Source organism: Lepus europaeus, chromosome 15, assembly GCF_033115175.1.
Source record: "Lepus europaeus isolate LE1 chromosome 15, mLepTim1.pri, whole genome shotgun sequence".
Taxonomy (NCBI): Eukaryota; Metazoa; Chordata; class Mammalia; order Lagomorpha; family Leporidae; genus Lepus; species Lepus europaeus.
In genome coordinates this window covers 90,864,787-90,889,954 of record NC_084841.1, presented here as the reverse complement: position 1 = coordinate 90,889,954, position 25,168 = coordinate 90,864,787, and the positions used below count along the sequence as shown (strand labels likewise).

Sequence of the window (25,168 nt, the reverse complement as noted above, 5' to 3'; positions counted from 1 at the left end):
GTTTTACCCTGAGGTCCTGCACAGAGGGGCCCCTCTAGGAGGTGAGGCCTGTTCTACCTGAGGTCCCAGCAGAAGGGGCCCCTCTAGGAGGTGAGGCCTGTTCTACCTGAGGTCCTGCACAGAGGGGCCCCCTCTAGGAGGTGAGGCCTGTTCTACCTGAGGTCCTGCACAGAGGGGCCCCTCTAGGAGGTGAGGCCTGTTCTACCTGAGGTCCTGCACAGAGGGGCCCCCTCTAGGAGGTGAGGCCTGTTCTACCTGAGGTCCTGCACAGAGGGGCCCCTCTAGGAGGTGAGGCCTGTTCTACCTGAGGTCCTGCACAGAGGGGCCCCCTCTAGGAGGTGAGGCCTGTCCTACCTGAGGTCCTGCACAGAGGGGCCCCCTCTAGGAGGTGAGGCCTGTTCTACCTGAGGTCCTGCACAGAGGGGCCCCTCTAGGAGGTGAGGCCTGTTCTACCTGAGGTCCCTGCACAGAGGGGCCCCCTCTAGGAGGTGAGGCCTGTCCTACCTGAGGTCCCAGCAGAAGGGGCCCCCTCTAGGAGGTGAGGCCTGTTCTCCCTGAGGTCCTGCACAGAGGGGCCCCTCTAGGAGGTGAGGCCTGTTCTACCTGAGGTCCTGCACAGAGGGCCCCCTCTAGGAGGTGAGGCCTGTCCTACTGAGGGCTCTGCCCAGCAGGCGCTCCCTCTCCCAGCAGGAAGGCCGTGCTCTGTCAAAGGCCCTCCACTAGCAGCTGCTGCCTTGGGTCCCAGCCCCAAGCCCACTTCCCACTGAAGCAACTGGGTTTCCTCCAGCCGACCTCAGTCTGTCCTCTTTACGGTCAGGCCTGGCATACAGCCTCCCAGCACCTTCTCCTCATTCTCACAGGCCAGTTTGCTCTAAAGAATTCTCCCTTGTTTCTGCTCCCTCCCAATCTTCCCATTATATTCTGATTCTCCCAGATCTCTAAGAGCAGATTTGTCATCCTTGTGAAAACTGCTCAGGCAAAGGACAGTGCGTTACCCTTCTATGAACTAAGAGAAAGAAAAACCACACTTCTACTTGTGCACAGAAACTTCTGCTCTGACTGGTATTTCCTTTAGTCAACAATGAATTCATCTAAGGAACTGTATTCAGTGGACATATTTCGTCTTATGACATAAGACCAAAAGCTGCAACAAGTGAACAGAATATTTCCATATATATTTTTAAAATCTTATGTACAAAAAAAGAGTTTATTGTTTACAGAAAAAATCGTACCATGAATCTTTCTGGAGAAAAAAAATTCTATTTAAATTCCATAAATCTGAAATTTCACAGATCAGAAGTGCTTAAAAATAAGAAATATCTCTAATAGCTTGAAGTTAGGTTACTCTATCCTAAGTTTCAGCAAACCTCAAATGCAGCCCTGTATTCACTTTTGAAGTCAAGAGCCTCCTTTTGAAGAGGACAGGAAAACCAGTATCTTAAGGACGGATAAGCCCAACCTTTCCTATGGAGCTCAGTTAAGAAGAGCAACGCTGGTGTGACTGTGTAGGTTCATGGTCACTTACATAATCATGGAAGGCTTTTGCTTCACTTGAATGTTCACATGTTTCCCGTCTCTCTGGGGCTGCACAGTAGAGATCCCAAAACACACTAAAAAAAAAAAAAAGAAAGAAAAAAAAGGTAATGATGGGAGCAGTAAGACAATCATACAACACCAATGTGAACAACCACAATTCCAAAGGCAGAAGGCGTGTATTATTCTTGATACAGAATTTTCTCCTCCAGCACAAATCTGTCTTTGTAAGATTTACATTCAGGCAAGGCTCTTGAAGCAATTATCTGGTACCCTCTAGCTATCTTTCAGAAATGCTAAATAAGATTTTTCCAAAAGGATGAAATAATCTAAAAAAACAACTTAACATTTGTCATTTTTATAATTGGCTGTTTATATAACTTACAACACATGAATGAAGTAATTACAGTATTTGCACAATTTTTCCATGAAGAATAGAAAGAGCATAATATTCTAATTAATTAAAGAATAAAGTGGTTCATTAATTTCTTCAAGATAGTTTTGATGTCCAACTTGTACAGCAATACCCTAACCATTCAGTTACACTGGCCAAAGAGATCTATTTTCCCATATCTTCCTGCAATTACCCACATGGATTAGTAATCTTGAAAATAAGAGAAGCCACTCTAACTCTTCTCTTTTCTCTCCTATTGAAGAGACCTAAGAAGCTAAAGCAAAGTGAACTGGTTAGGTTCACTGTCATCCTGTCATTTATCAAATCCACAGTGATCATGAGCTAGGAATTAAAGAATCAGGAAAGCAAATACCTGAAGGTGTTGGCTACAAATAAAGGCAATCAAAATGCATGCCAGAATTATTTTTTTATTCTACTTTTCCAGTTCTATGGAAGTGGGAAGCTGGCTAAGCTAAGTAGTTGGCAGCACAGCTGGGAGACACGTGGGAGAAAGCAGCCATCCCTGTAGTCACTAGCTGGGGAGTGCTGGGACAAGCTGCTTACCCTAAACAGAAACACAATTTCCTCCCATATACAATGGGGCTTTTCAGAAAAATTACCTCAGCACAGGGTCTCACACACAGTAAGCTCATTGTTAATACTATCATCAACACTGAGGTCCCCTTGCATAGAAGCTTATAACGCACGTACATTTTTAAGGCAAGCCGCTGTGGTGACAGCACAGGTAGCAACACCACAGTACAGTCGGTAAATGGACTTCTGCTTTGACTTTCACAGCCCTTTCAGTCTGGTCTCCCTCCCCTCAGCTGGGAGAACACATACAACACAAAGTAAATTCACAAGTAACACAGGAACAGATCACCCTTGGACGGCTGAGTGCTGCCATTATGAACTTCAGTCCCTTACTTACGTCCTCTCCTAGCAAATGGAAGGGAAAGCCAATCCTTCCCCGCCTATTAAATTCCCACAACAAGCAAGACATACAAAGAAGATAATAGAGCAAAAATAATTTAAGTGAATTTCAGCATGTTTTAGGAGAGTGAAAGCAATGGACGCTGTACCTGGCTTCCCCAGAGCCTTGCAGGAGAAAAACTCAAAGCCTGGAGACACCCAAGGGTGCAGCTCCCGAGGGTGCTGAGAGTTAGAGTAGAGTAATTCATCTTATTTTCTTCTTCTTAAGGAGGGAGCTTCCAGGCTCTCAAAAACTAAAATTTCATACTGTAGCCTTTATATCTTTTGGTTTAATCACAGAATATTACATACAACATTATGACAAACATCTTAATATCAACTTGTTCTCTAATATCCTAGCAGCTACAATTAAGACCACTCCTAAAAACTATTCTAATATGCTACTTTTAAAAGGTGGTTTTACTCAATGAACTGGGGGGAAATAATCTATTATTTTCATTGTACATGCCCTAAATATTATCAAACAAATATTAGAAAGGGTTATCTACACTTCTATAATTAAGTCAAATATTTATCTGAGGATATTAACATTGTTCTATTTTTAAGTTTGACTTTTGGACTCAGTGGGAAGTCAAAGTTTACAAGATCCAGCTCAGAGATAATAAAGCGGATTACTAAAGTACATGGGATTAGTTTGTATGTGTTGTTTCTGGGAATTCTGTGCTAGTCAGATACAACCTCCTTGAAAAAAGTAAGGAAAGAGATCCTTTAAAAACATCCACCTTGGCAAGCTGTGTTCCAGGTCCCATCTTTAAGCGCCTCAGACAAGTGTGCGTTCTTTTCCGGGCATTCATAATCTATGCCACCAACTCTCAGCTCCTACAGCTAAGAAGGCCACCAGAAAGTTACGCTCTAAAAAAGAACAAGTTGAAGAATACTCACAAAAGTTGAGTAAGCCTTCAATTTTAAAAAATCCTATTTATCGGCCGGCGCCGCGGCTCACTAGGCTAATCCTCCGCCTTGTGGCGCCAGCACACTGGGTTCTAGTCCCGGTCGGGGCACCGATCCTGTCCCAGTTGCTCCTCTTCCAGGCCAGCTCTCTGCTGTGGCCAGGGAGTGCAGTGGAGGATGGCCCAAGTGCTTGGGCCCTGCACCTCATGGGAGACCAGGAGAAGCACCTGGCTCCTGCCATCGGATCAGCGCAGTGCGCCGGCCGCAGCGCGCTACCGCGGCGGCCATTGGAGGGTGAACCAACGGCAAAAGGAAGACCTTTCTCTCTGTCTCTCTCTCACTGTCCACTCTGCCTGTCAAAAAAATAAAAAATAAAATAAAATAAAAATCCTATTTATCAAGAGAATTTCATAATGAAGTATATGATAATCTAACACTGGTATATGTTATAAAACTTAAAGCATAAAATTTAATAAAAATTCAATGTGGATACATTTAGTTTAGGGTCATGATATTCATGTTTTAATTTGCTTTATTCACTTTATAAGCATACATACCTATATATACTTATCTTTCTTACAGTTAAGCATCACAAGTGGAAAAGACATTTCAAAACTTTGTCTTTCTAGAAAGTTCACTCATGTTTTGCCCTAGTAATACGAGCCATACAGTCTGTACTGTGTCTGAAGACAATGAGCTTAAAACTAGAAGACTTCTTTCATTTAGGTCATTTTCTGTGAGTGAGATCCCAGTGGAAAGAACGGGCCATCAAAGAAGGAGGTACCTTTCTCTGAAGGGAGGAGAGAACTTCCACTTTCATTATGGCCCTTTCTAAGTGATGTCGAAGTTTGTGGACTCAAGAGGCTTCCATAGTCTTAGCAGCTCATGACAAGAGCCCCAGGTGATTACTGTCATAAATAAGAGTGTCAATTGTTAAATCAACAATGGGAGTCACTGTGCACTTACTCCCCATGTAGGATCTCTGTCCTTAACGTGTTGTACTTTGAGAATTAACGGTAAAACAAGTCTTCAAACAATACTTTATACTGTGTGTGTCTGTGTGGGTACAAACTGTTGAAATCTTTACTTAGTATATATTATGCTGATCTTTTGTATATAATGGTAATTAAAAATAAATCTTTATAAAGAATGGGATGGGAGAGGGAGTAGGAGATGGGATGGTTTGCGGGTGGGAGGGTGGTTATGGGGGGGAAAAAACAACCAAAAGTTGTACTTTTGAAATTTATATTTATTAAATAAAAGTTTTCTAAAAAAATTTTTAAAAAAGCTAGAAAACTTCTAAGAATCTTCATGATTAAAAAATAATTATTTTCTTTTAGTAATATTTCAAACATCCATTAAATGCATAGTCTGTATAATATGCTGTGTCATACACTACCCAAGCAAAGGATATGTATAATCCATTGTACAAATGTGACAGCCAAGCAGTGCTGAGTTGAACTGAACACTGCTCAATTGACTAACTCACCCAAATGTAGTTCCATCTCAAATGTCACCGAAATGCTACAAATACTCTTGGTAAATGATTATATGACAATCACCCATCGAACACATGGACTTATTTTCTGGAAGAAGAACTGGGCTTTTCAATAGGTAAGGCTCATGGCAATGTTTCCTTAGAGCATTGTATTTCTAAATATACATCTTATTTTAATTAAACATAATAGTTGTAGCTATTTATGGGGAACAATGTGACATTTCAACACAAAGTGTAGTGATCAGATCGGTAAAGTGGCATATCCATCATGTCTGTCGCCTTAAACATTTATTGCTTCTTTGTGTTCGGTACATTCAAAACTCTGCTAGCTATTTTGCAACATCCAATTAGCGGCGATCAACCCCAGTTATCCTATTGTGCTAATGTTAGAAGTTATCTGAGGGGTCTTTACTGCTGTCCTGTTCCGATGACCTACTCAGCGGGGTCCATGACTCCCGGGAGGGCCAAACACAGTAAACTCAGGACCCCACGCACACCTGAGGTCCTGGTGGCCGGGGAGCTTCCTGAGTCTTCTAATTCCTATGTCTATTAGATCTGAAATCAAGACAGCACCCCTGAAATACAGTGCTGCAGCCTCATGGATGTTTTAGAATTGAAAGCCTCGTTATTCCTAAGCAGAAGCAAATGAGAAAATCGTTATTTTACAAAGGAAGATGCCAAAACCAAACAGAGAACCAAGACTTACAAGTATTACTGTCTTCAGTCTTGCATCATTTATTATTAAAATTTTCCCTGGATAAATCAAGGTAAAACATGACATTCCTATGTTGAAGTTTCTCACTCAAACACTGTTTCTCTTTCTATTCCTATGACGTGAGTGGAAATGATGTAGCTGAGAGCTGTTAAAAATGTCTCAGGGGAACACAGAGAGCAAAGTGGCTGTCAGAAAAGTCTGCAAGTGAATAAACACACCACACCCCCCAAGGAGACAGGATGCTGACAGTCACATAACCTTAGCCACCGGCCAGGAGGAAAACGGTCTGCAAATAAGTGCTCAAAGACAAAACCAAATAAAATCCTGAGGAAATTATTTATGAGAAACAAGCCATGTTATTATTAAGTTCCATTCTTTTTTTAAAAGTGTATTTATTTGAAAGAGTTAAGCAGTGAGAGAAGGAGAGGGAGAGAGGGAGAGAGAGAGAGAGAGAAAGAGAGGTCTTCCATCAGCTGGTTCATTCCCAAATGTCTGAATGGCTGGAGCTGCGCTGATCTGCAGCCAGGAGCCAGGAGCTTCTTCCTTGTCTCCCACGTGGGTGCAAGGGCCCAAGCACTTGGGCCATCTTCTACTGCTTTCCCAGGCCATAGCAGAGAGCTAGGTCGGAAGTAGAGCAGCCAGGACTCAAACCAGAGCCCATATGGGATGCCGGCACTGCAGGCGGCAGCTTTACCCGCTATGCCACAGCGCCAGCCCCAAGTTCCATTCTTAATTGGCAAGAAAATAATTTCTCTGGTCCAAACATCTATCAAGGAATGCTAGCTATTCCTAATCCTTACTGAAGAAAACGACTCAGTCACAAGGCCAAGGATGGTTTCCTACGACAAGGACATGCACCTGCTCGTCCCAGGACTGTATTATTGCTCATCGCTATTTTTGAAACACAATTATTAAATATTGCTCCAGAGTCAACACTGGGGCCAGTGCTGTGGCGCGGTGGGTTAAGTTGTTGCCTGCAACACCAATATCCCATATTTCAGTGCTGTCTGAGTCCCGACTGCTCTGCTTCAGACCCAGCTCCCTGCTAATGCTCCTGGGAAGGAAGCAGACGATGGCCCGTGCCACCCATGCAGGAGACCTGGATAGGGTTAACTGGCTCCTGATTCTGGCCTGCACCAGCCCTGACTGCCGCGGCCATTTGAGAGTGAAGCAGTGGAGGGAAGATCTCTCTGTGTCTCACTCTTTCTGTCATTTTGCCTTTCAAATAAACAAATCAATAATCCTTTTTTTTTAAAATCAGCATTGATTCAGTATGTACTAAATTCAAACATCGTATAAGAGCATTGAATTCTCCCCACTATTATCCCCATTTTGTAGATGAGGGAATTGAGGCTCAGAGAAGTCAAATAAATAATTTGTTAAGTTTATACACCAGTGGTAGAACTAGGCTTAAACCTCTTAATTATTCACTACTTTGCTTCTAATGTGAGTACGTTATTAAGAGTTCCTGTCTTCTGACTTCTAATTCTGATGAAGAGCAGCATGAGCCAGTCAGGAGGGAATGGAGACACCTTCCCCGACCACACAGCAAGCACGCTGGCATCCAACCTTTGACCTCCATCCTCCAGCACGGTTCCCAAGCACCCTGACAAGCAGCTGCCAGTGCCATGGAAGCGGCAGTACAGGCAGGGCTCTGAGACCCATTATCTGTGCTGCCTGGAGTCTGCCAGTCACAACACTCAAGAACAAAGTCCACCTGCAGCCAGGTACGGCTGTCACCTATGACGCCGGCATCCCGTATGGGTGCCAGCTCATGTCCCTGCTGCTCCACATCTGATCCAGCTCCTTGCCAATGCACCTGGGAAAGCAGTAGAAGATGGCTCCAGTGCTTGGGGTCCTGCACCTGCGTGGGAGATCTGGATGAATCTCCCGGCTCCTAGCTTCGGCTTATTCCAGGCCTGGTCATTGTGACCATCTGGGGAGTAAAGCAGCGGATGGAAGATCTCTGTCTCTAACTCTTTCAAATAAATAAATCAATGTCTTTTAAAAAGAAACAAAAAGTGTAACTGATGTCGTATTAACATTAGTGAGCTACTGAACTCAGCTCTGTGAGAAGTATTACCTGCTATTGGGATGAGCACTGAATACAATTCTGGAAACTTCCACCCTATATCTAAATTTGGCTTTGATCAAATTGCTTGGTTCCTCAATTTCTTAATGTACAAAGAGAGAAAAAAATCTGTTATATATTTCACAGGATTTTGTAGATATATAAACAAATGATACATGCCACAGTACTTTTAAAATGAAGTGAAAGGTACTTTTAAGCTCCTACATAGCTAGTACAGCTGCGAAAAAAAAAAAAAAAACAGTTTTCTTATTAACTGGGTGAAACTGGCCTCACTTGCAGGTCTAATCGTCCGCATTTAATGGGAGATTCCGGCAGTTTTCCACAAAGTCTTCTCCTCGCCGAACTGTCCTCTGTGTTCCACACTCCTTTCTTCCTGTCTTGGGTGAGACTGTGTGTTCTCTCCATGACCTAACACCCTCTGTTCCTTGCTTTCTCTCTTGCTCGCTCTTTTCTCTCCTTCTCACCTTGCCCGTATCTTAGCTGTCATGTACCTTGTTGTATAAGATGGATTCCTAGTGTAACTCAAGGCAAATCAATAATCTAACCTGAAATGCCCATCGCAGGCAAAACACACAAGAATAGTAATAACCACTCAGCCAATTATAGATACTGTACCATCCTAATAAGCCAAGTGACTAACTCCACTGCTACTGCTTTCCTGGGGATATCTGGTTATTCTTGAATTTTATCCTGAACCACCCACAGGACTCTAAAAGTGTTACTGTTACTATACTACAAGATTTAACTTCCAACTGCCAAATGAAGAAATCAAACTCATGACAAATTATGTACTCTTTTTTTTTTTTTGCAATGTCACATATATTTATTTTAAGATGTAAATACCTGGGCCCAAAGTTACTTTAAAAGGTGTTTCGTGTTTTTATGCTATTAAATAAAAACACAGAATAGTTTCTGCAATTAAAACCAGAAGTGGGAAGTTTTTAAAAGCCTGTAGTTTGAAACTGCCCAAGTTGAAAAGGACAGACTCAACTTTCTTGACATTTTATTTCTGAAATAAACAGAAGAGTTGGGAACATTCGGTAAAGAGAACAAACAGGAAGTGAGCTTTCAAAGGGGATGTGATCCAGGTTGAGGTAATACACAAAAGCATGGGAAATTCTACAGCGTGTGCCTGGTGCAAACCGGGAAAGAAAAAAACAAGTGATTAGGGAAATCCCATCAGAAACGAGGGGAAAGGGCTCCGGAGAGCAAACCCACACACTTCCCTCCATCGCGCCCGGAGGGCAGGAAGGCCCCCTCCTCCCAAGGGCGCTCGGCCTGCTCTGCGCTCTGCCTGCTCCGTGCCCTCTGCACCCTCTCCCAACCCTCCCACCAAGGCTTTGCCTATCTGTTCTGCTTTAAAAACGGACCATCAGAGCCTGTTCAGTGCCATGGCCGAGATGTCCACACATGCCCTCGCCCACGCCAACACCTACAGCAGCCCGGGAGCTGGAACAAGGAGCCAGGAGCTGGAAGAGCGACGCCATCCCTGACCAGCTCCACCACACCCACCACTGGGCTGCAGCCCAGCCACCTCCCGACGCAGGGAGATTGCTGAATGCTTTCTTTCCTGGTTCTCGCCTGCCTACTCCTCTCCTTCTCCCTCTACCTTTCTTGGCAGCTCTTCTTATCCGTCCATGTTTAAAGGTTGGTTTCACTCCAGCGTTCCAACCCAGGTCCTGCTTTTACGGGTTAACACAGGGGCAGCTCCACTGCGAACACACCTGGCCGCCCGTGCCCATCAACCCCGGGGGACAGGTGCTATGTCACAGCTACAGGCCCCACGCTCTGACTTTGCTCAGGGCAGTTTATCTGAACACCACCCAGGCATCCGAACGTGGAAGCCGCTCTGTTGCTCTCTGTGTTCTTTCACTGTATCAGCGGCGTCACCATCCATTCCATCACTCATTCACCTCCAAACTCTCCCACACGCTGCCACCTGGGGCCTCTCCTGTCCCCTCTTCCACAAGATTACCAGCACCCTATGAACCAGTCTCTGCCTCTGTTCTCAGTCTCTTTATCCACGCCAAGCATCCGAAAGCACAGATCTAATCATGTCACATCTTTGGGCTGCTGGTATAGCCCAAACATCTCTGATGTATCCCACGACTTCATACTCTGGCCCCCGCCTCTGCCTCTAGCCCTACATTCTATTATCCCTAACAAGGCCCTACAGACGCCTGGCGCTCCTCCCCCAGGTACCCTTCCTTCACTCAGCTTGCAGCTCAGTTCAGCTCCCCCGTCCTGCACGGGGCCTCCTCCAACTTCCCCAAACTGACGCAAGTCTTTCCCTAGAGCCGCCGTTTGTGACCAGAACATGCCTCTGCCGCAGCTACCGCTAAGGGCGTCTGTCTCCTACTACTGACCTCCTTAAGAGCGCCATGATTTTGAGCTCTGTAAATCCTCAGTGAAGAGGCCTGGACAACGGGACAGTCCACTAAAGAACCGTACTGAGAAGTGGGAACTGAAGCACAGTGAGTTAAAGCCCTCTCTGAGGACGCCACATGCTCAATCAAGAGTCCCAGTCTGAGTTCTGGCTACTCTGCTTCTGACCCAGGTTCCTGCTGCCGCGCCTGGAAGCAGCAGGCAACAACTCAAGGGCTTGCATGCCTGCCACCCATGGGCAAGACCCAGATGGAGTTCCTGCCTTAGGCCTGACCAAACTCTGGCTGTTGGCATTTGGGAGTGAACCAGTGGGTGGAAACTCTCCCCCTACCCCCACCCCATCACTCTACCTTTTAAATAAATAAGTAAAAAATTAAAAAAAAAAAAAACTTGACCCGGTTGCCCCTCTTCCAGGCCAGCTCTCTGCTGTGGCCAGGGAGTGCAGTGGAGGATGGCCCAAGTGCTTGGGCCCTGCACCCCATGGGAGACCAGGAGAAGCACCTGGCTCCTGCCATCGGAACAGCGCGGTGCGGCGGCCATTGGAGGGTGAACCAACGGCAAAAGGAAGACCTTTCTCTCTGTTTCTCTCTCTCTCACTGTCCACTCTGCCTGTCAAAAAAAAAAAAAAAAAAACCTTGAAATGAGAAGTCATAAAATTCCACCAGGAGCCCTGACTTTGACCAAATGAGCAAGCAGTGAGCTCCTGAGAGAGCGCTCGTGATCCCAGTCACCTGGAGCTCCACAGCTCCCACAGCTCTCCTGGGCAACATGGAAAGGCCGTCTCTGGGGGTGGGCAATGGGCACAATATTTAACACGCCCCCCGGACACCCTCATCCTGTATCAGAGTACCTGGGCTGGAGGGATGGCCGCACTTCCAATTCCAGCTTCCTGCGAAGTCACACCCTGGGAGGCAGCAGGGGATGGCTCAAGCACTTGGTTCCCTGTCACTCACGTGGGAGACCGAGATTATGTTCTAGGCCCCCAGGTTTGGCCTGACCCCGCTCCTCCTGCTGCAGAGGGAACCAGCAGCGGCGAGCTTTCTCTTTCTCCTTGTCTCCCTCTCTCTTTCAGTGTCTCTCAAATAATTTATTTGTAAGGCAACCATTATTATATTCCTGAGTCCCTAACCTAGAGCAGATTACGAAGCCTGGTTCTAAAAAGCTAAGGTTACAAGGTCAGGCATCTGCAGGATTTAACGCCATTGACGATGGCTTCGCTACATACAATGCTCAAGAAAGCTGAGATCTTTCTGGAAGAAGGATACACAGCTTTCAGCAGTTCTCAGAGAACATCATGACTTTAAAACTGATGTAAATTGGACAAATACAGTCTAAAAGTATTTACGTGCCCATTATTTATCATTTTTTGATATCTCTGCGCAAGTTAAAAAACCCACTTTCGGCCAGTGCTGTGGCTCACTTGGCTAATCCTCCGCCTGTGGCGCCGGCACCCCAAGTTCTAGTCCCAGTTGCTCCTCTTCCAGTCCAGCTCTCTGCTGTGGCCCAGGAGGACAGTGGAGGATGGCCCAAGTGCTTGGGTTCCTGCACCCGCCAGCTCCTGGCTTTGGATCAGCGCAGCACCAGCCTTGGCGGCCATTAGGGGAGTGAACCAACAGAAGGAAGACCTTTCTCTCTGTCTCTCTCACTGTCTATCACTCTCTCTCCCTGTCTCTCTCTCTCACTGTCTAACGCTGCCTGGCCAAAAAAAAAAAAACCAGAAAAAAAACCCACTTTCATAACACCACACTAGAGATCAGTCTTAACCCATGGGAAAACAGACCAGTGATGGCGGGCCCCACACACAGCAACACAGCAACAACTTGGGATGTAAAGCACGCACCTGTCTCTGCCTTATGGGACAAACAGGGAAATCTACAACCACAGCTGCCCCAGGGGACTGGAAAGGCAGGCTTTCCGGACACACAGGAAAAAGATGGCACCAAATAACGTACCAAGGAGAAGATGAGCATGGCGCTGCAAGAGAGTTTTTTGTGTTTTCTTTTGCAGAAGATGCTATGAAATGGGTATAAAGGGTACTGGACAGGAAATGCTTCTGAATAGAAGAAATGAAAAAACACATACCTTGTCCAGTCACACACCTGGACTGTGAACTGCCACTGCAGAAAAGACACATACCTGGGCAGGCTGGGGCCACCTAAACACTAAAGTCACATACCTGGGCAGGCTGGCGCTACTGTGAACACGTAAGCCACATACCTGGGAGGACTAGGGCCACCACGTACTCAGAAGTCACACACCTGGACACGCTGGGGCTACTGTGAACACGTGAGTCACATACCTGGGCACGCTGGGGCTACTGTGAACACGTAAGCCACATACCTGGGAGGACTAGGGCCACCACGTACTCAGAAGTCACACACCTGGACACGCTGGGGCTACTGTGAACACGTGAGTCACACACTTGGACACGCTGGGGCTACTGTGAACACGTGAGTCACATACCTGGACACGCTGGGCTACTGTGAACATGTAAGTCACATACCTGGACACGCTGGGCTACTGTGAACACATAAGTCACATACCTGGACACACTGGGGCTATTGTGAACACATAAGTCTCATAACTGCACATGTGGGGCTACTGTGAACACCTAAGGCTCATAGGTGTGCATGTGGGGCTACTGTGAACACCTAAGTCACACACCTGGACACACTGGGGCTCCTATGACACGTAAGTCACATTCCTGGGCATGAGGGGCTACCGTGAACCTATTAGCTCCAAAGCTACCTCAGCCTTCCGTGTGCTCCCAGTCAGTTCTCCGGGCGTCTACACGTCTTCTTACACTACTCTGCACTCTCAGACCTCACACACACACACACACACACACACACCTGGAGACTAAACCAGACCCTTCCAGTAAGAACAATCTCTTCCCATGAAACCTACAGCCTCGCTGTTTCTGCTCACCTCTCACCTCTCAACACCTGTGCTGAGACCCGCCCCCTGCCTCCTGGAGGCGGCCCCTCCTCACACACTAAGCATGAATCCACAGTGCTCCCCTCGGAGGAGCTTCTGAAAGAACTGATCGTGTCCACCACTTCCCGCCTCCAGACTCCCAGCCACTCTTCTGGCTGGGACACACGGGCTCGCCGGCCCCGCACTCGGCGAGGCACAGTTGGTGGAAACCGTCAGCAGCCTTTTCACTCAAATCTAGATGGCCGTGGTGGATGCCAGTCACGTTCCTCCTGCCTCGAGGTGCCCCCTTACTCTTGGTTTCTGGGAGGCGATGCTGAGCCGGTTTCCCTCCTCTCTCTCCAGCTACACACTTGGGCCATCCTCCACTGCCTTCCCGGGCCATAGCAGAGAGCTGGCCTGGAAGAGGAGCAACCAGGATAGAATCCGGAGCCCCAACCGGGACTAGAACCCGGTGTGCCGGCGCTGCAAGGCGGAGGATTAGGCTGTTAAGCCATGGCGCCGGCCATCTGCCTCCTTCACGGCCCAGAGGCCTCTGGGCGCTGCTGCTGTGGCAGTGGCAAGGGCTCTGACCAGCCCTGTTCTCTCCTCCCTTGCAGGAAACACAGTATGCCCACCTCATTCCCTTCTGAACCTGGGCCCCAAACAGCCAGCTGCCCCTCCCCATTTCCAAGGGGATGACACACGTTTCAACCTCAGAGCCCCCAGACAGGAGCTCGCCCCAGATCCTGCCGCCTCTGGCCTCCAGACTCGCAGCCCTCACTCCGCCACTGAGGACTCCTGCTCCAGTGACCACTCCTTCCCCTTCCAGCAAGAGCCTTCCACCTGCTTCTCTGCCCTGGACTTCCTAGGCCACAGGACCACGGGGATCTACAGGCAGGGAGACTGACATCCTGCCTCTCCAGCTTGAGAACCAAGCTGCACTGTGTTCTCTAGGAGTAAACTCAAGCTCCCAGGGCACTAACCAGCCCACCCACCTCACCACCTCCAGGTGCAGCCGGCTGAAGCTCTGCCTACACTGTGGACAGCCATGGCCTCTGCCTTTCAGTTGCAAGGCCTTCTTTATGCCTACGAGGACACTCTCGTCTCTCCACATCTCTCTGGCCAACTCCTAGACAACCCCTGGGCCTTGGCTCAGATGCCAGCTCCCCAAGAAGAAATGTGCCCAGCACCTGCCCACAGGTATCTGTGTGTCCCCATCAACGCTGCTTTCTCTCTGCCTGGGACCTTTGTCTTTCCCAGGAAACTGCCATCAGCAGGCAGGTAGGGGGTGTGTCTGTTTTACTCCCTGATGTGTCCACAGAACCTGGCATGGCGCCTGGCACATCAGGGCACTCAGGAAGCACTTGTGAATGGTAGGCAATAAATAAGCCTTCCAAGGTTTGCATAGAGAAATAGGCCCAACGTAAACGAGCCAAGTTTCAAAACACACTACTACCAGAAGACAGACGTACAAAGACATACAGAGGTACGAAAGGTACGTGTTCCAAGCAAAGGAAGTCATGTGGTTGGTCACATATCTGCCGGGCACCGTAACGGGCGGTGGCTTCTCACAAACACCCACGTCCAGCCCAGGAGAGCGAGGGAGACTTCTGCCACTGCCTGCTCAGTTATCATTTAGTCCCATCTTGTGCATGGAGTCTTTTGTTTGAGGAGGGGCTCTAATGCTGGACAGGACTGGCCCATTCGAGAAGTGTCCATCAAATTATTACCTCCTGCTCCGAGCCTCGCCAAGAGGAGACCTATGGGTTCAAACAGCAAAGTGGAACGGCACACCAAAGTTTACGCTTGCCTGCACTGGGGTCTGGCACGACGAGGGCTTGACAACCCATTCGGCAGAAGGCACTCTCGGAGCTGGCTGAGAGCCAGAACAAGGCCCACCCTCTTTTATCACCAGGAGATGGGACCGAATCACATCCCCGCCCCGTAATCATGTGCTGAAGCCCTAACCCCCAGACTGATGGTGCTCAGAGGGAAGCATTCAGGAGGTGATGGGGTCAGATGAGGCTGTGAGGAGGGGGCCTCAGGCTGGGATCAGGGCTCTGACAAGAAGAGACAGAGCTCATGCTCTCTCCCTCTCCCTCTCCACTGTAGGACACAGTGGGAAGGTGGCTGCTCCCACACAAGCCAGGAAGACAGCCCCCACCAGAAGCTGAGCATGCTGCGACCTTCACCATGGGCCTCCAGCTCCCAGGACTGAGAGACAGTCAGCACCGCACCTGCGGCTTGACCAGCCCCTCTGTGGCACTGTGGCACGGCAGCCCAGCTGACGGACACCACGTCACACTTGAGAGTTGGGGATTCCACATATTGGAATTCCAATTCCAATCTTGACTCAATAACATTATCTTTAAGTTAAAGAACACTAAACGCTGGTTTTGAGTTTCATTTGTTATCTCCTATCTTTCAGAAAACAATTGTAGAAAATGAAAACCAGGAAAGTGGAAGCAAGAAGTCATAAACAGGCACAGTGTAGGCCCACTAGAACACATGATCAATCTAGAAAAAACAGAATAAAAGATACTTACCACCACCAAGAGTGCAAGAATCCTGGTGGTTCCCCCAATGTGATGTTTTTTTCCCATCTTATCTAAAATGAATAAAAGAGATATTAAATACTTTCCTAATACCTTTTTCCATACATATTACAAAGCAACGATGTTTCCATCTAAAACATTATGGCATTATTTCAGTTTTTCATCATTTTCACATAATTCTTTATTCAAGTCTTCCAAATACTCACTGTACACAGTGATGTGTGGACTGGACCAGCCTGTGAGGTTTCCACTGTGCCAGTCCCAGCTGCTAAGCTCTTATCTCTTAGCGCCAAATCCAGCTTCAGTGCCCTTGCAAATGCTGAGGCTGGATATGTGTCTACTACATGGTCCTGAGGGGTTAACGGCTTCCTTCTAGGTCCAGAAGGACATGGGCCGTCAGCTTGGCCACTCCCAGCTGCTGGGTCCACCCCAGCAGCCACAGCTCACTCCAGGGCCACCTGCTGGATCCACTCCATCTTGTCCCAGACAACCAGAGCCAGCGTCTCCATGCCCCACACAAGACCAACCCTGTGGGGCAAACCCCTGCCCAGAGGTCTGAAGCCAGGTTCTGCATGGCATCTTGGAGCCAGGAGGGGCCCCCAGCAGGCAGCTCCCTCTCCTTAGAGATCCAGGACTCAGTGCTGTGAGGTTTCTCCCTGAAAGTCTGCAATAACCACAACTGCCTCCCACTGGGCCCCCAGACCTAAGGACTGTTTATGGCAATTATTGATTTCGTATCTCTGGTTTCCTTTTTGCCTTTAAAAAAAAAAACTAACCATTTTCTACATTATATTCTGTTGAAAGACTTAAAGTGGTTTAAACATTTTTTCCTAATTTACACATAAAAACTGTACCTCTATATGGGATACTATGTGATGTTCAGATTCACGTATACACTGTGTAATGTTCAAAACCGGGTAAGTTTTAGTATACCATTCTCTCAAACATTCACTATTTCTTTGTGGTGGAAACAACATCCTCGCATCTAGCTTTTTGGAAACATGCAATATATTATCATTACCCATGGTTCCCTACTGTGCCACAGAAAAGCAGGACTTATTTCTCCCAATTAGCTGTATTTCAGTACTTGTTAGCCAACCTTCCTGCTTCCCTCTCTCCTCCCTATCCTCCCCAGCCTCTGGTAACTCCTTTATTCTACTTTATTCTGCTCTCAACTTTCATGGGATCTATTCTTTAGACTCCACAGGGGAGTGAGATCACACGGTGGTTGTTTTTCTGTGCTTGGCTTATTTCACGTAACGCAGTGTCTTCCAGTTCCACCCACGTGTTCACAAATGACTGCTTCATTCCTGTCTAAGGCTGAGTGGCATTCATCACACTGTATTCCCTGGATCCTTCACCTGTCCGTCAGCTGATGGGCACGGAGGCTGATTCCACTGCTTGGCTATCGTAGACTGCGCTGCGATGGACACGGGAGAGCAGATGTCTCAGGGTGTGAGCAGCATCGGGAGTGTGTACCGCTACCCCTCAGCCCCTCAGAAAGCGACCATGCTGACGTGTGCTCCTCTTCCTGACCAAAGGAGGGCTACAGACTTCAGCTGGACTGCATTGTGCTTGTGTAATTGAGGACTGGCCAAAGTGACGTAGATCTTCTCTCCCCAGTGTCACACACTTCTACAAAATGGTGCCAATTATACCTACCTGTCCCGTCTAGCGCCTGTGAGTACCTGAAACTCCCTTCAAAGAGCGACTGAGACGTTTGTGTGTGACAACCATTAGCCACCACTATTTTTCCTTTGCCTACAAGACCGTCCTCCTAACAAGGTATCCCATCATCACTGCTCCAGAACATTCCAGTGAAATTCCACAGGTCCGGATTCAAGTACTCAGGGGTGGCCAAGAAATCTTAGCTTACTAATCAGAAAAGTGTGAAGTACCGTCATGGAAGGCAGACATATAGCCAGAAAAAAAATAACCAGAGTAGGAACTCAGAAAGAATCACCTAGACTCCTGGTTTAAATGGGAAGAGTAAAAATTAATCATTTGAACAGGAAAATTGAGCTTCTCTTTACTTAAAATCATTTGGGAATTAGTATTCTGTTCAAGTGGTATCATACAGACCAAATTCAGGCAACCATTTAAAAATTATCCTAAAGAGAGCTCAAACTTTTGAAATCTTTTTCAATTTCAATTTTATGTATTTATTGTAAACAGGAGGTATTTCAGGTCCACAGAGAGCACCCAAATCACTGTCCTAACATCACTCTGAACATGAGGGGTCACCTCGGGCCCAGAAATGGAGACAGACTGGGCGTACCACGTGGACTGGCGATTGTACCCAAAGGATTAAGCTTCTGAATATATTCCTGATTTGAGGGATGGGACCATGCAGGCACACATCTTTCACACAGTAACAGTTAAAATCATAGTGAGGCTGACGTCACATAGCTTATATTTTAGAAGATTATACTTTACAAGAACACAAATTTTAAACAAGATGACTATTAAAAATGAATCAGTAGTTGCTAAATACTTTTATTTTTTGTAAAGATTTATTTATTTTGAAAGATGTACAGAAAGACAGGGAGAGACAGAGAGAGATCTTTCACTTGCTGGTTCACTCCCTCGATGGCCGCAATGGCCAGGGCTGGGCTAGACCAAAGCCAGGGGCCAGGAGCTTCCTCTGGATCTAACGCAGGGGGCAGCGGCCCAAGAACTTGAGCCATCTTCTACTGCTTTCCCAGGCCATTAGCAGGAAGCTGGATTGAAATTGGAGCAGCTGGGAAACAAACTGGTACCCCAAAGGGGTGCTGGCATTGCAGGCAATGGCCTTATCCACTACACCACAATGCCAGCCTCTTGGCTAAATACTTTTTACAAAGTAAACTGAGAAATCAGAAATCCAGATGGGTATTTATGTGGCGGCTTTAGCAGGAAATACAAAACCTAAAAGTCCATTCTTTCAGAGAGCTGACTGCTTAGTGGAGACAGGCCATAAACAAACAAACAAGCTGTGCTCACTGGAGGGTGACAAATGCTGTGCAGGACCATCCAGCAGTGAAGGGGACAGAGAAACAGGAAACAGTGAAGTCAGTCACACTTAAAAACGGATCCAGGAAGGCCTCAGACACGACCCTGGAAACCAAGTAAAGGCCTCAGTGGTGGGCTTTAACAATCATTTTTTTCTCAATATCCCAAGTCAACAAGGCAGGCTCAGGGGCCCTTTGAAAAGCAGTGAACAATTAGAATTGTTGATTTCAGAAAAACTCAAGGAATTCACTCTATCATCACCCATAACAGAAATCAGTTATCCCAAAAGGACTCAAAAATAATTTTTAATCTTTCAAACAGGAGCTTTAAAAGCATCCTTGGATTTGCAAACACCAGAGGCAAAAAGAACTTATTTAAGAAAGAGATGGGAAAACTTACGTGCCACTTAAGTCCCTGTATTTTTTGGAGTTTTTAAGTACATAAAATGTGAATCAATGGGAACCTTGAGGCATACAAGTAAACTGGTCTCCAAACACAAATTTTCTAGAAATTAGAAATATGACAGCCATTTTTAAAAAGAGCTAAAAGGAAAAATTCCAGAAGCTAATGTGCTTGAACTTAGACTAAATATAAGAAGAAGAGAACATGTTGTATAACTGTAAGCTAGATCCTAACGTGAATCATCCTAAGTAGTTACACAAATAATCTGCATATCTGTGCCAACTTTGATTGAGTAATGTTAGCTGATCCACATTTTATCATCTTGGGTCACCATAAAGAAGAGTATTTAGGGACTGACTTACGAGAAGTAAGTCTGATGGCCTATTACAGGTTTAATTCAGTCAAAAACCTGCCTCATCCTTGCCTCACTCTTTCCTCTAGCCATGGTCCCGGCCGGTGTCGTCCTGGAAGGGTACGGGAGGAGGACCTGGCAGGTGTGCGCCACACTCGCTAACACCCCCTACCACTGGACTCAGCCTCACCGGGTGAGCGGCAGGGTCTTCCATAGAGTGTCCCGATACCTCGCCTCAGTTCATCCTGACTTCACAGAACATAAAATAAAGCCGAGTCTTACAACACATAGCTGCCCTCCATGAAAAGAAGGGTGTGAGATGAGTCCTGGAGGGACCAAGGCGACACGCGGTGGCCTCCACACTGAGCTGTGCCTGGCAGCCGGAGGAGGCTGAGCCCACAGGCCCCGCGGCACCGAGTCAGTTCCCCAGCCTCTCTCTCTGCACATCCACGGCGTCTCTGCCAATCGCCAGCTATTTCAGCGAAGTGCTCTGGGAACCGCCCTATGTGGCTTAGTCGTGGGGAGAGGCAGCCTGAAGGTACCCCGTGCGGAGACTAAACAGTCTCACATCTTATTCTTTGTCAGAGACACTCAAACTGCCTCACACACACCTGCGTGGTAGTGGGTAGGGGTCATCTTTCCCACTCTAAACACACGTCTGTGCCGCAGCAGTCTGGACTGGGGCCCTTCGCTGTGCACCGGACACAAAGGCTCGATGAACAACACTTCAAGCTGTCTCAAGTTCTCCCCAGAACAGAGATGGCTCCAGCAGGAGTGTGTTTCCATAAAGACTGACATCCCTGCCTCCACACCACCCGCAGCTCTGGAGGCTACTTGTTGATAGAAACCACCAAGCAGTGCTCAGGGAAAGGCAAAACAGAACCCTGGTGGATAGAAAACCAAACCACGCTCACGCAGCCCTGTTAGGAAAACAGGAAGGAGCAACCCGAGACACACTTGCCAACAGGGCAAGCGAAGTGAATTCTGGGGCCTGTGTGGACAGACATGTGCAGTCACTGAGAAGAACGAGACAGGTCCACATGGAAAGAGGGCTGTGCTCTCTTGCTTTTCAAGCTGGAGATGGGGAAGGCTAGAGGAGATATTTACTGTGAAACCTCTCCTGTTTGGGGATAAAAAAGGATGTGTGTGTGTGTGTGTATTGAAAAAAATCATGCTGAATTTATAACGATTATCTGGAAAAAAGCAAAGGTGCCCTTCATTCTAAAATGATACTAATCTATGTAGTTTAGCATTCCTTAAGGAAATGTATTAGTGATGGGCGGAGGTGAGGAGTGACCAGAAAATGCCCCTGAATGCCAACAGTCACTTGGGAAGGAAGAGGTATTTTCAGCTGAACTGACTTTTTGTGGGCCTCAGGACTGTTCAGGTGTTTGGGCGGCACCCAGGCCAACAACTTCCCTCTCTATTCCAGCCTCCCCTCTTCCATGACCCAGCCCCAATGTGTATTTCCCTAGTCTTGAGATTTGTGCTCAATTATCGATCACTCTTCTTCCATCATCTGACCAGCCATACTTTCCTACAGAAGTATGGCCATTTTCCACTGCCCTCCTCCTCACTGGAAGGCCTGGTCTGTGATCACACTTTCTTTATCCTGTGACAGAGCAAGTTCAACATTACTACACAAAGATCCAAACACTGAATCATGGGCAGAGGTATCTAGACAGGGGTAACACATGCCATATAGCATAATTATAAATGATGTAATATATGATATAGCAATCCTTCTACTTAGCATTTATCCCATAAAGATGATCAGGTGTACAAAATTATTGTTATTTCATGCATATATGGAACTCTTTTCATTGAAGTATTGTTTTATCATTGCAAACAGGGGCAGCGCTGTGGCATAGCAGTTAAAGCCGCTGCCTGCAATGCTGGCATCCCTTAGGGGTGCCCGTTTGTATCCAGGCTACATCACTTCTGATCCAACTCCCTGCTAAAGCTGTGGGAAAAGCAACAGAAGATGACCTAAGTGTTTGGGCCCCTGCCACCCACTGGGAGACCTGGATGAAGCTCCTGGCTCCTGGCTTTGGCCTGGCTCATTCTTGGCCGTTGCAGCAATCTGGAGAGTGAACCAGCGGATGTAAGATCTCTCTCTGTGTCTTTCCCTCTCTCTGTGTAACTCTTTCCTATAAATAAATGAATCTTCTAAAAAACAAATACTGGAAAAAAAACTAAATGTTCATCAGTAGGGGACTAATGAAATATATCACAACACATTTCACAGAGTGAAATACTCTACAACCATAAAAAGAGAATTAAGACATTTTGCAAACCAATATAGCACAATTTCCAAAACCTAACAAGTGAAACAAAAAAATGAAAGCACAGAACAGTGTGTAATAAACTAACATTTGTACCAAGAAAAAACGATACACACTCAAGAGTGTACACACACACACACACACACCTGTTCAACTTTTCATCCTGTGGGCATCTGACAGGCCCACCAGTCACCTGCCCATTCTCTCTGTGCCACACCCCTTTCTTGACTCCAGCCTATGCTTTGGGATTAGATTTTGAAATGACACTTCCTAGCCTCCTTGCCAGCTGGCTCCCTGTTAAGTTCTGCCATCAGGGACACTAGCAGAAGATCAAAAGGCCAGAGGAAGAAGAGAGGCTTCCAGCCCCGGCCTCGGGAGTGACGCAGAGGCAGCAGCGGCAGCCGGGTGGGGCAGTCCTGACGTCAGCAGCCGCTGGTGGGAGGCAGGCCCCCCGGATCAGGACCTTCCGGCAGATCCAAATCCCAGACCACAGTGGCACAGCAGCAGCCGTGACGCTCAAGGCCCTCCCCTCTTTCAGAGTAGTCCTAAATCTGTCCATGCATGTTAATCGATATTTAAAATAAAATTTCAATACCATAAAAGGATAAAACCAGTTCCTGTGTTAAGAAGCATGCCTGCATACCTACGTGTAGGTTTGTCACCAAATAAGATTGCCGAGGCTTCTAGCCATGGTTCCCACTAATTTTCTAAAATCTCCCACACAGAGAAGTACGGGTGCATCTACATGCTAAGCCAAATGAGGAAAAAGAATTGAAGTAGGCTCTTATACATTTGAAGTCAAAACATTAAAGCCAGCAGATGTCTGGGTGCAGCTGGAGTTGACCAGGACACCAGTAGTGTTAAGTTAAGGGGCACCAGCCAGGTCCCAAGTGCCCAACACTCAGCACACAGCACAGACTGGCGGTCCTTTCCTATCACCCCAGGATGCGTGATGGGACACTGTTGCTCTGCTGTGGGAGGGAAGCAGCCTCTTGAAGAGGACTCCTTTCCACCCGGAAGACCCACACAGCTTTTCGGGATTTTGGTTTTTAATCTTTTGACCCAGAAAGACAGAGGCTACCAGGAGTGCCATGAAGTGGAAGGATTGTACCCAGGAAAACGAACACTCAGCATTCTACATAACAAGACTGGGGGATCTCTGTGACCTCTGAGGGGTCGGAGAGGATGCCAGGAGTCCACAACAGCACCCACGGAAAACGGCCAATGAGAAATCCCCTGGGGCAACACGGGGGTATGGAGGCTGCTGGGTGCAACACCCAAGCTAAGGCTGTCGCCACACCGTTCCCTGCTCTATCCCTCCAGTCACCCCCTGGCCTTCAGGAATAACCTTTAATGCAAAGAGCAGTGAGGCGGTAGAGTTGTGAAGGGAACAAGAAATCAGAGTGGGGCTGGGATCCTCAGGGCAGAGAGAAATCCCCCACATGGGCCTGGGAGACTCCCAGATTCTGCAGAGGACTTGAGGTAACTCACACTGTCAGGGACGGGGGCCGGTGACACCCAAAGACAGGGGCAAGACAGAAAAAAAAAATGGTTGAGAATTTGAAAAATAACAACGTGAAGCACATGTGATCTGCCAGGCACTGCCCTAACCACTCCATCGAAACCACAGCACAACCCTCAAGTGCCACGAGGACTGTCTTCCTTCTATACTATAAACAAATGAGATTTAGGACACAATTCAAACCCAGGCATCTGCGCCGAGCGGCTGCTTTTACACGGCGTGGGTTAGGAGATCCTCAACGGTCACATCTCTCTTCGCATAGACTGGGGCCGTCCAAGGCAGGACGTGAGAGTCAATACATCTACAGCAGGCTAATTACTAAGCTGATAATTCTGCACGCCCAGCACATCCAAATGGCAGCTGGCAGAAGAAAGGCCCCCCAGTCCTGGTACAGATGGATGGAAGACACAGAATGCTGGAGCCCATGGTGTCTCATAGCTCAACATCCCTGATCCATCTACAGAAGAGGTCCACTTGACGTTTTTATGCTTCCATTTCAGGCTAACTTGCTTGCTACTAACATATGGCAAATAAGGACTGGGAATACAATATAAAAATGTAAAAATTTTAAGAAAGGAGGAAAATTTAGAATCACTGCAAGGCTCTAAATCTTAATTGTATTTGTTAAGATCAAGCCTCATTCCGAGGTATGAATACCATGCAAGGTTGGAGGAAAAAGCAGGAATTATCTTTCTATAACAAAACAATACAACCAAAAAAAGTATAGTTTCCAAAGAATCCAAAGTCATAAACATTGGCACCGACCTGGAGAGATCTTCAGCATTCTGTCCGTGGGCATTGAGTGTTGAAGAATAAAGAAAACAGAGAAGGGCTTCAAGAATATTTCTAAAGGAGATTCTGTTTTCTCCACGTGGGTCTCAGAAAATGAAGTCACACAAACTATATTTAAGATTCGGATAGTGGTTTAAAATCTATCATGAATCTGAGATGACACTGAGCTAGTTAATACAACCTCGTTAGAAAAATGTGTCGATGTCAACTGGTAGTCCAATGCTATCCTTTTTTAATTAAGAAAAGCCGTGGCTGCTAATCATGGGTGAGTCCTCCCTCCACTCTTCTGACAGACAGCAGGCACCGTCAGCAGCCCCGTTCTCTCACGGCCCAAGCAGAGGCACTTTTAGAAAGCTTGTGCTCATCTTTCTTGAACACTTAATGCCTAGGGCTTCCATTCTGCCTTCTCCCAGCTTCGTCCATAAGAATAAGCCCTTACAAAAGAAAGGTAAGAGCTCATTAAAGCAACAGTCATTCCTACTGTCACTCACCCTAAGGAAAAATGTACAAACTGGAAGAAGTATTCTACTTTGCCTTGAACCAAGACACAGTCTAAGGAAGATTCAGATAAGATGATCCTTGATGATAAAAACAAATTAAGAAGTCATCCTACAACAAGCAGCCTTAAACTTGCCACACGAACCAAGCGAAACAGAGCATGAACACCACGGGGCACTGAGCTCTAGCACACTGTGTCCTCTCGTCCACTGTCCATGGTCATGGGAAAGAACACACAGACACCAAAGCACAAACCTAATGACGTCATTCTTGGGCATCTTAAAGGCTCCCTTGCCTCTGAAGAAAAGCAAGTCCACGCTCCTGGGCCATGCAGAAGTTTCTACGGAGGGGCCA

At 47.0% G+C, this 25,168-nt stretch overlaps 1 protein-coding gene across 2 annotated transcripts in view; it reads right to left on the bottom strand.

Annotated features, from left to right (window-relative positions):
- SSBP2 (single stranded DNA binding protein 2) overlaps positions 1-25,168 on the bottom strand; it is a 309,712-nt gene that overhangs the window by 182,715 nt on the left and 101,829 nt on the right. For both annotated transcript variants that reach the window (XM_062212479.1, XM_062212480.1), the window contains exons 3-4: positions 15,964-16,025; positions 1,526-1,610 (exon numbers count right to left, since the gene is read on the bottom strand). In XM_062212479.1, coding sequence (XP_062068463.1) covers positions 1,526-1,610; positions 15,964-16,025 — 147 coding nt within the window. The remainder of the gene's footprint in view (positions 1-1,525; positions 1,611-15,963; positions 16,026-25,168) is intronic.